Source organism: Magallana gigas, chromosome 8, assembly GCF_963853765.1.
Source record: "Magallana gigas chromosome 8, xbMagGiga1.1, whole genome shotgun sequence".
In the NCBI taxonomy this organism is placed as follows: Eukaryota; Metazoa; Mollusca; class Bivalvia; order Ostreida; family Ostreidae; genus Magallana; species Magallana gigas.
The window spans coordinates 4,119,783-4,131,643 of record NC_088860.1 but is presented as its reverse complement, the minus strand read 5'-3'; the positions used below and the strand labels follow the sequence as shown (position 1 = coordinate 4,131,643).

The window sequence follows — 11,861 nt, the reverse complement described above, 5'->3', positions numbered from 1 at the left end:
TAACCTTATATATCTAGGGTTTTTATGTTATGGGTTCGACACCACAGAAATTTAAGGCAATATCTTTTTCTTTTTTTTTTTGTTAAATATATTAAAAACTGAATATAGTTAGAAATTGCGCTTCTGCAAACTTGAATTAAAATATATTTGAATAGATTCAATTGGTAAAAAATATATTTCAAACTTGTATTTCACGATAAACTGAATGGGCATTTGCGCTATCTTATCCCCCATCTTCTTTACACTACCTGGGGATGCTTCACACAAAGTTCAGCTTTTTGGCCAATTGGTTTTTGAGAATATTTTAAAAGATCTTCAAAGAAAATATTCGATTACCCCCATTGTGACCCCATCCTTACCCTAGGAGGTAGGGGTAATGATTTGAACAAACTTGAATATACACTAACTGAGGATGCTTTAACACAAGCTTCAGCTTTCTTGGCTGAATAGTTTCAGAACAGATTTTTTTTAAAAATGTGAACAACTTTCTAATAATTCAAAGTTATCTCCCCTTTTAAGAGGGCGTGTTCCTTTGTTTGAACAAACTTGGACTTCCTTCACAGATTGGTTGAAATTGGCCCGTCGGGTCTGGAGAAGATGAAAATGTGAAAAGTTTATGATGACAACAACGACGACGACAGACAAGGGGCAAGCTCTAACTAAACATAGTGACAATTGCAAATTAAATGAACACTTTATATCAATTTTGATCTCCTTCCCACAGCACTTTGTGAGTCGTATATAGGCCTATATATATGCGAAAATTGAAAAATTTCAATAACAAGTCAATTTATTGATTAAAACGCATGTATTATACGATATAAGAAATGATTTACTTATTATTATTCAAAGTTACTCAAAGTATGATACTTATGGAAAAGAATTATAAATGTATTGCAAAGCCTAGAAGTAAACAAAATACTGCCTTCGTTTACATTTGTAAAAAAAATTATACGTACATTCAATTTTTTTTTATTTTTATATAATTTTTTTTTTTTGAGAGAGAGTCGATTATCTTAATTCTTTTTTATGTATGTCACATATATAATAATTTTATTTTGTTTTTTTTTTTTGAGAGAGAGAGTCGATTATCTTAATTCTTTTTTATGTATGTCACATATATAATAATTTTATTTTATTTTTTCCATATCTAGCTGACGGTTAACAAATGTAACAAGGGCATATAACTGCTGTTCATGACATATGCAGATTAGAGTGGTCTGCCCTTGAAAATCGAACCAATCATATCGTCGTATTCATGCGCTTATTTTGAAAAGTTTAAAAGAAAATGTCGACATACGAGAGACGATAATTATATTGAGAAACTTGTTGGGACTTATCAAAATGGCAACAAATGGGTAAATATATGTAAAATGGATTCATAATGTGGATTATTAGAAAAAATCACGCAAACAATGTTTACCTGGTGAATACATTCGCAGGAACAGTTTGAACCATTTGTTATCATGTCCAAGTGCAGTGTTGTTTTATACGTTCATGCATTTAAATATTGACGTTTAGGCATACCTGTTGTACTTTATTTTTGTATTTTTCCAATGTGGTTGTAAGAACCAGGGACGTATACTAACTTACTTAGTATAAATACGTTCCTGTTAGAACTTGGATAAACAATTTATACATGGGACTGATGGGTACCCATTAACATTACACCCCCACCCTCCAAGTTCCATTCTTTTAATATATTATTCATCAAGGAACCTCGTATCTCTTATAATGCATAAATCTTTTGAATAGAATATTGTTAAAAATCACTCAAACTCTGATAAATATTTTATCTGTCTGATTTTATAGTCAAGGATTATCTCTAAAAATTGAAGTAGAAGGAAGAAATAAAAAAGTAGAAGGGGAATCTCGGGGTCTTGGTCTTGCTTACAGCTAGATTGTATTTGAAATGCAATAATAGCTGGTTAATTAAGGCATTAAAGGAGGGGAAATTCCCTGTGCCCTGGGTCTTAGAGACAACGGAGTTAAGTGAAGTCGTACCCAAACAGAGACTAATAATCCATTTGTCCGGTAGCAGACAATGATACTTGGATTGTAAATAAAAATAATCTGTTAAGGTTAGATTTTGATATAATTACAATAATTAAGAAGTTATGAGATAAATGAATGTAGAATTTTTGATAATATAAATAATGCCATCTCCTGTAAGTTTGCCAAAGATTCCTTTATCAACATTTGATAGAAAATTTCTAATTACATGCAATCTTACCTTTAAAAAAACCAATTAGTTATATTGACAAATTTATAAATTCATCTCACTCTTTGATGGCAGGCATAATATTATAATCATAGTCATTTTTTACTTGGAAATAATTCAAATTTGATTACAAGTCTGTTTGGGTGGTGGGTACGAATCAGTTTGGTTACGAGTTGACTGTAAGACAACCCTGTTATATTTTTTTTCTACTTTGTATTGTAGAAGAATGTCAGTAGTTGAAGACTTAGTGAAGTATCTTGATTCATCAATGAGTAAATTGAATCGAATATGGACAGAGATAGGTATAGTAGATTATCAGCGAAAGGAGCGAGCTCAGACAGCCATGTTACACTTACAAAATCTTCTCCAAGACATGGTGCAAGAGGAAGAGGCCCTGAAACATCAAATCACCAAACGCATTGAAAAGTATACACAGGAAGTGAAAACCCTTTGTAATGAGCTGGAAATTCCTCAGTTTGAAGTATGTCCTCAACTTTAATCAACATTAAACTGCAAATTAGATAAAGATACTGCAAATTGAAGAAGTTTATTCTTAAACATCTTAAATAATGGATGTACTAGAATTCTATGGACATTAATAATACATTTTAAAATGATATCTAACATATTACATACATTAATCATGTTAGAATATACTTTGGATTCACTTATTATTATACAAGATCATCTACTTACAACTGATTATGTTTCAGCCGTGTGGTAAATTGTCAATGCTACAATGTGAAAAAGATTTGCGAGCCAAGGTAGAGTCTCTCTCACAAGAAAAACAAGATCGCTTGAACACATTGAAAACGCTCAAGGACCAAGATCAGCACCTGTGTGATGCCATGTGTTTAACTCCATACTACATACCCACTGGATCCACCCCCTCAAATGATCAACTTAAAGCTTTAGAACAACATGTAAATTCATTGAAAGCTGAGAAGGTACAACACATGTAGATTTTTAACACAAGACAAAATATTTAAAAGATAAATCCTAGCCTACCGATGGTATATAATTTGCAATGTGAAATTTGAAACAATTTAGATAAATTGAAAATACACAATATCCAGATCATAATTTATAAGTACATTAACATTTTTTATTTTGGAAGGAATTTTCAATGTACATGTTCTTTTACTTTTAGTGATTCACAAATGTAACTTCTTTTCAAGGAAAAGCGTTTTGTGGAGTTTGTATCAAAGAAAAAGCAGATAGTAGAATTGTTTCATGAGATAGACCGCAACCCCCAGTCAGACTTTGAGTGTGACGTTATATGTGAGGAGGATAATACCTTCCTGCTGTCAACAGAAAACATGAAATCTCTCAAAGTTCTTCTCACAGAGGTATGCCATGTCAGTAAACCAAAATAATTCTCCCATTACAAAGTTATGTGATAACATGCTACCAGTAGTATCCACACACACAAAAAACCCTCTCGTTCCCTACCCTGTGCTTAACCCACCCCATAAGTTGAATTCTATTTTCATGGAATCTATGCAATAAATTTGTCAATGACCATAATCTATTTACATAGAGGTTGAGGATACTTAATTGTAAGAGAGGCAATCCAATCAACACTGTGGTTCCTCACTTGATAAGTGGTATTTTGTTGGCTATTTCAGCTAGAGGAACAGAAAGAGGACATGCAGAAGGAGGTGACAGAGTTGTGGGGGCGTATCAGCTGTCTGTGGGACCGCCTGGAGATCTCAGAGGCCGAGAGAAGCCACTTCAAGAAGGACAAATCAGGCATCAAAGCCCCACTCATTGAAGCAGTAAGACCTGTATACTGTATAAGCATAAAGATTATATACCGGTTCAACCTGATTGCTAAAAAATTGCTTAAAGTGTTTACAAGACTTAGAGTGTCAAAATGTATGTCTTGTCCTATTGAATTTGGATATTTGTCTTGTATTCATTTATTATCGTTTGTTAGAGAAGAATTACAATCCTGAAATCATAACTTCAAAGAAAAATAATATTTTTAAACCATACATAAATGATAATGACATGCACTCAAGCTTTTATGTTGTTTTAGGTCTTAGTTCATTTCCATGGTAATAAATTATGAATAATTCATAATTGAGCAAGGAAAATCATATTTGTTGTGTTTTCTATTGGAAAAAAGGGAAAATTAGAATTGGCATCTGAGAAATTATAGATAAGTTCAATATCCTTGATTGCCATCACTGTATGGAATTAATTACTTTTGAGTTCTAATTACCTGAGTGATATAAGCACCCCATAGGTTATTACCTACCGGTATTTGTACAAAAAGGGACTCCTTTCACTAAAATAAAATAAGGGACATATCATATCAATACATTTGTGCATGTCTTATTTTTAGGGAAAAAATTAAATATACCTAGTAAAAAAATACATTGAGAAAAAATGAAAATTGTTTGTTTTCACCTATGATTTGATTATTTTTTACATACAGTATTGTAACCTGTATATATTGTGGAAGTAAAATTTTGTGGCAAATTTAAACGTAGTAAATGAAACATTGATTAAAATTTCAATGTCACGGAATTTGGACTGGGGCTTCTACCTCACATCATTTCAGGCGCTACTGTTACCAACTTCCTGAAGTCAATACTCAGCCTAAAGTCCGAAATTTTATCTCAAATTTGTGCACTTAGGATTTTAGTTGAGTGATGTGAAAACTGGTGACAGCTTGGCCTGGGTTTTGTGTTTAGTATACTTATACTTATATGGGAAAGAGATAAATGAGAAAACCAGAAAGGAGACTTTGCTTTAACTGCTTTCTTCTCAGTATTTTCTTCCACTGATGTCAGAAGATCTATTGATAATAATAATCTTGCAGCTTAAAGTTGAAATAGCTAAGTGTGAGAAGTTAAAGTTTGACAACATCCAGCGGTTCGTGGAGGGCATGAGGAAGGAGATCGTGGAATGGTGGGACAAGTGCTTCTTTAGTCGAGAACAGAGAGAAGACTTCACAGCATACTTCAATGGTAATGAGATAAGTTAAATATGAAGAGGATTACAATTCAAAAAGTTTTTAATTGCATGTTTAGTACAAGGTAAACGTGTTCAATTTGTGCTTTCTACCATCTTTCTGCCGTACATGAAATATTTGTATTGAGCATTTGTAATACATGTACAAAGTTATCTTGGTACATGTATTTGTATAGTTATTCAAAAGTTAAATGCATATATGTATTGTATTGATACTAAGACTTTAGAGAAGTGAATATGTTAATAAATAAGTCGACCAATTACAGTCAGAGCATTTGAAATGTCACTGGATTGAACTTCCTTCTCCAATCTTAATCTATGTGTTCTTCTATTATAAGAAAATTACACAGAGGCTTTGCTGGATGAACACGAAAGAGAGGTAAAAAAGCTGAAGAAATATTATGAGGATCACAAACAGATGTTTGAGAGTCTAGAGAAATGGGACTGTTTCTTCAGGCAGATGATTGAAATGGAGGCAAGTGTCAATTCACAAGAATAATATTTTGATTAATTTCTTTATAAAAAGAATTGTTTTATCATACAACTACTTATTTACCTATTCAATTCCAGAGAAAAGCAAACGACCCAAATAGATTCAATAACCGAGGAGGTAAACTACTACAAGAAGAAAAGGCCAGGAAAAAAGTTTTAAAGGATCTTCCAAAAGTGAGTTTCTGATTTGGCATTACACATTAGATACATTGATTTCACTGGCAGATATTTATGTCCTGAATTAATCTACATGCATTATTTTACATTTATTATCTGCATGCGTTTGTAGATCGAGGAAGACCTGAAGGAGACTGTGATAAAGTGGGAGGCAGAGAATGGTCGCCCATTCCTGGTGGAGGGGGTGGCTCTAGATGTGTTTGTACAGAGGCAGTGGGAAGCCTACGAGGAACAGAAAGTCAAGGAAAAGGAACAGCGGGTAAATCTTTTAGTCTGTATAAGTAGTTGTAAATGTCAGAGTCTGTGTACATTGTGGGAAAAAATGTCAGAGTCTGTGTACATTGTGGGAAAAAATGTCAGAGTCTGTGTACATTGTGGGAACAAATGTCAGAGTCTGTGTACATTGTGGGAACTAATGTCATAGTCTGTGTACATTGTGGAAACAAATGTCAGAGTCTGTGTACATTGTGGGAACAAATGTCAGAGTCTGTGTACATTGTGGGAACAAATGTCAGAGTCTGTGTACATTGTGGGAACAAATGTCAGAGTCTGTGTACATTGTGGGAACAAATGTCAGAGTCTGTGTACATTGTGGGAACTAATGTCATAGTCTGTGTACATTGTGGAAACAAATGTCAGAGTCTGTGTACATTGTGGGAACAAAGGTCATAGTCTGTGTACATTGTGGGAACAAATGTCAGAGTCTGTGTACATTGTGGGAACAAATGTCAGAGTCTGTGTACATTGTGGGAACTACTCTTTTTCTTATGGCTAGAAAATATCATTATGGAAATTGAAATATTTGTAAACAAATGGTTTTATGTCAATTTTGTTCTTTAAAGATTATTTTACGAAGCAGTAAATAATTACGACTTTATAAGTTCTTTTGTAAAATGCAGCCAGGTCTGTATAGGGAGTCTTCCATGGGATTCTTCAGCAGTTTATATTACTAATTTATGTCTTATCCTTTGTACAGCACAAAGCAAAAGCTCGTCTGATGGAGGAAGAGATGATCTATGGAAGCAAGCCGTCCACCCCGGCCAAGAAACGTTTCCTGACCACTCCAACAAAGACTCCCTCCTCCAAACTCAGGAAGGTCAGTACAGACACGTACTCAGTTTGTCATAGCACCAATTAGTATGGTCAAAGATCAATAAGTCACCCAGCTTTATGTAGTTTGATGATTCGCAATGCTTAGACTAAGCCATTAGCCTATCCGAAGATTGGCGTTGTACATATACATCCATTAAAGTTGTGTTGTATCATATTTTACACAGTATTTCTGTTTATTTTAAAGTTTAGCATTCAGTATGAGGTATATAAATACATGTACTTAAAAATAAATTTAAAAAAAACACAACTTTTATGCTCCCCCTATGAACATTTAAACTGGGCACTTTATGCACGAAATGGAATGGGAGCTTGACATAAATGAAGATAAATTATAATCTATGTATTCACATGCTGTGTTATTCAGTGTATAGTAAATAAGTTGTCCTTATTTAGTTGGAGGACGGATCAAGCTCCCGAATCTCTGTTCAGGTCAGGCTACGGGTCAAGGTTAGATCACTGGTTGGACCATTGTCACTGTCTTCAGCCAGTTTGATTGGTTCCCAATGCACTGTAACAATCTAAATAAAGTCTTTGTGCTAATTATGTTTAACTCATGTTGTTGCATTCTGTTTCATTTCTATCTGGAGTTGGTTGTCTGTAACACTTCCTATAACTTATTTTCATGTCCCTTCGTACTAAATTATTGCAAATATGCCAATGGTATAAACCCGAGATGTGTTCAGCAGAGCGCGTGCTCCCGAGTGCTCGGCAAAATCACCTTATAACTGCAACACAAATTTTTGCGATCTCTCGTGAGCACCTACTCTGCTAAACATGCCTAGAGCATGCTAATCAAATTCATACATTGACATATTTTATTTCTATATACATTTTTTTTTAAAATAAATTTTTCAATTTGAATAAAATTGGGATTTTTTTAATTTATGTGAGATAGGGATGCTCCGACATTGATTATATTTAAATTTGTTTTTGATTTAGTTGAACGACACGACCAAGACCCCCATGTCCTGTAGCAAGATACACCACAGCAGTGTGTTTGCCTCCCCCGCAATGAAAGCCCCCATGTCGGCCAGTAAATATGTAAGTATAACCATGTAGTAAAAAAACTAAGAGAATGAGGCACCGCCAGCCACAGATGTTTCAGTGCGTAGTATTTAATTCAGTAGTCATTATCTGCACATCTGCTAGATCTATACAATATACTGCATGTTTAGCTATGAATGTACGCAAGAGGACAAAGGATAATAAGCTCTCCTTCACAATGACAGCTGGGTTGATGAGAATAGTAGAGATTAGATTGTAACAATATCAAAAACCATAGTCAATCTTGATGTATTTCCACTTCAATCAGCACTCATCTTTTAGACTATAAATTTTTTCTCCATAGATTGAAATATTTAATTCTACCCCACACAATGAAATTGCAAGAAGTATTAATGTTTTTTATTGGTCCATAGGTCCTGTTTTATAGTAAGCGCAACTCCTCTAAAACCGCTGCACGGAATTTCATAAAACTTTGTAGGTATTTAGGACACAATGTGTAGATTTGCATATTTCCAGGAAATTCCAATTTCATTATTTTTCTGGGAATAATTTTGGCCTTTTTCAACATAGAATTTTGGCCATATATTGAATATAGTAATGAACAAGTTGTAAACACAGCTCCTCTTAAATGGCTGCATAAAATTTTGTGAAAATTTGTAGGCATTGAGAACAATATGCAGATGTGCATATTACTAGGAAAATCCGGTTCCTTTATTTTTCTGGGAAGTTTGGCTCTTTTAAACTTAACATTTTTTTAGCTGTTTAAGACAAAGGAATAGATTTGCATATTTGCATCAAGTTTTATGGCAAGTTGAGCCCTTTATCAAATTATTTTGTGTATTTAACGCATACTTTGCCATTCGTTATGTGTATCATGGTCAGGTAATAAGGGATTGTGGAGTATGAGAGCTTGCTCACTTTTTCTTTCATTATATTATAGATGCAATTTCAATTACTATAGTATTTAGCTTCTCTAGGTAAATATACTTAAATGATCTTTACTATTTCTGTCTTTTGAAACATATGGTAATACTTCTAGACCCCAGGTTGTAAAACCACACGGCGGAGATCTCTACGAGGAAACCGTAAAGTCCTGTCAGAGCGTAATGCTGGTCCCCCTAACACGGCGCTGTTCAGCCATACGACGGTAAGCAGCCACGGACAGACTGCCCCACCCCTCCACTACGATGCATCGATGGCGTCCATGGGATCTTATCAAGATTTTGAAGTGTGTATCTATTCTACATAATATTTTTTTATAACTCTGATTTCTTTTGAACAAAGAAATCCAAGCATAATACTTTGAATTCTTCTCTGGAAAAATATGGTACTTAAAACTTTGAGCGATTTTTGCAGATATACCACTTTTCAAAATTCATCAGTTTGAAATCTTGATTAATCCCATAATGTTGGAATTCTGGCTATTAACATACAAATCATTTAGTAAATTAAATAATGTGGTACTTTTTTCAGTCTGGAATTCAAATGAATAGCACATTAACGTACAGAAGGAAACCTCCACTGTAGGTGATATGCCAGACTTCTGGCTCTGTCTCTCCTGTTTAATTCACTGCATGCGTTTTATCTTTCAAAAAACCCAGCACAAAACTTACCCTTTTCGTACGCTGAACCTTGCTTTTTGGAATGTTTACTTTCTTTTTAATTTGATAGAACTACAGCAAGGATTTAATTTGTAGTCGTTCTTTATTCAAGGGCATGGCAGATCAGTATTGATACTAAATGTAGTGAAAGTCTTGAATATGAAATTAATTTGCTTGTTCTTTGTAAATGCTTAAATTAAAACTTCTGCTCCATGCATTTTCTCTAACATAGTTTGCTAAATGTCTTCTTTTTAAAAAAAAAAAGAAAAAAAAGATAACATTTTTTTTTTCATAAAAATAATAAAAAAAATTTTTAATTTGAAACCACTTTGCATTTGCAACTGCATTTGAAGAAGTAAGATTGTTTATAAAAATACCGGTACATGAACCTTGAGTCATGTACTTTTTCTTCAGCTAGGGAGGGGGCAAACAAAAAAGGGATAGAAAATATTCTTCACTTCATTAATAGTTTGATTTTATAAAGAAATACACATAAAGAGGTGAGAACAATTTTTATTTTAGCCAAGGTCAGTCTTTCAATAGACCAACTTCTTTAATATTGAACTTTTCGTCCCTATAAATGTTTATTTGTTTTAATCCATCAATGAGAATGCAAAACTCTTTTTATTTTATGTATAAAAATAAAGACCCTACTGTTAAAACAGGTATGTTGTTAATGAATTATGCATGTGTAAACATCCTCAGTTTTAGTCAGCTGCATAGTAAGTTGTCTGATTTTATGAAGTTGTCGTCTTAATTAAAATTTTGAATTAAAAAGTATGTCGTGGCATGTCTACATGTACCAAAATCATGTTTTAGGTTTTAAAATATTCAATTAACATAATAGATTGTGTATACCATTATTTTAATTTTTATTCCTTACAATTAACATGTAATTTTTACATTTTCAACTGTCTTTGTCTGTGAAAACATTATGAATCAATTTTGAACCCTAAAACCCAATAACTCTATATAACATGAGTGACACAAAATGGGTGTGTCTTATAGCATAACTGAAATACAGTATTGGCTCTGCTGCATAGTAATACATATCATGTGCTACGTAAAAAAAAAAAGTGGTTTTAAAATAATCTTGTTTTAAAGTGTACCAATTGGAAATAATATAAATATAAGTAATAAGGAATCATTCTTTGAATATTATGAGTTGATAAATTCGGTCGGAGCGTGGTCAAATCTATCATGAAGCCCTTTGTGCTTTATTGGATTTGACCACGCCTCGACCAAAATTAATCAGAGAATGATTCCTTATTCCTTAATTAAACTCGAAATCAGTGGGAGTGTAAACATAGTAAAGGTGATACCACACTATAGGTAAACTGTCCATTTGGGGAAAAGTCTATAAGAACAACCAATTCTTGAATAATTTTAAGTACATGTAACACAAATTTCAGTGTATTTAAGAATTTTAAAATGATTTTTTGCTACACTGTTGTCATTTCTTCTTTTTTTTTCAGAGGAATTTAAACCACCCCACGAGAGCCTCCTGTAGAAGCAGTATGATGCCCCGTGGGAGCCCCAGTAGTAAAGCATGAATTGTACATACTGTATACATGTATATGTTGTACATTACTGAACAATTCTGGACTGTGACTGTGCAATACCACTGCAACTGTTTTTACTATAGAAATTTACCTCTGTTTTATCATTGATACAAATTCTCCAAGATTTTTGTATTTTATTTCGATGTCCAATTTTTTAAAAAGCTAGTCCTTTCATTGTGTTTAGCTTTTAATGGTAAATGATTGATACGTGTATTTTAGGTATATTTCCCTGCATAACATTATTTAAAATATTAGTAAAATGCTAGTGAATGGTTGTGATTTTAGCCCACTTCAAAATCAATACCGAGGTACAAAAATACCCATAAGTAATATATATATATGTTCGAGTAAACTGTATACTATAGTAACTGGTATTTATTAGGACGCACCCCAATAAACCTCACATACTGTAAAATAAAAAACTCTCCATATTTCTTGTCTTTTCTTAGAATCTCTTATCATCTTTTTTCTTGCTTTGTAAATATTGTACATAGAAATCAATGCAGTTTTTCTTTTTCAGGTAATAAATTATTCCATGTCAATTGTCATTGAGATATCTCATTGTTTTAGACATATTTTTAGACTGCTTTTGAATTGAGCTAGAAATATGAAGAAAATTAGTTGAAACATTTTTTAATAGAAAATTCTATTCATTTGTGTGAAAGTGTAATGAAGAAAATGAAAATGTCAATAAATGAATTAAAAAGA

The 11,861-nt window shown here is 33.0% G+C and overlaps 1 protein-coding gene across 7 annotated transcripts; it reads left to right on the top strand.

The window, feature by feature from the left end:
• The first annotated feature begins 1,216 nt into the window (after nucleotides 1-1,216).
• On the top strand, nucleotides 1,217-11,861 carry LOC105337612 (protein regulator of cytokinesis 1). Of its 7 annotated transcripts, none has more exons than XM_011442470.4 (15): nucleotides 1,217-1,358; nucleotides 2,444-2,702; nucleotides 2,935-3,168; nucleotides 3,400-3,570; nucleotides 3,850-3,999; nucleotides 5,052-5,199; nucleotides 5,542-5,678; nucleotides 5,774-5,869; nucleotides 5,985-6,131; nucleotides 6,849-6,968; nucleotides 7,379-7,414; nucleotides 7,925-8,026; nucleotides 9,030-9,137; nucleotides 9,464-9,513; nucleotides 11,067-11,229. In XM_011442470.4, exons 1-15 carry the CDS (start codon nucleotides 1,345-1,347, stop codon nucleotides 11,074-11,076), a joined length of 1,782 nt encoding a protein of 593 aa, XP_011440772.2. In that variant the 5' UTR covers nucleotides 1,217-1,344; the 3' UTR covers nucleotides 11,077-11,229. The 7 variants fall into 7 exon arrangements, with proteins under 7 accessions (XP_011440772.2, XP_011440766.2, XP_011440743.2 ...); XM_011442464.4 differs by having other exon boundaries at nucleotides 7,379-7,432; nucleotides 11,067-11,212; XM_011442441.4 differs by having other exon boundaries at nucleotides 7,379-7,432; nucleotides 9,030-9,218; nucleotides 11,067-11,212.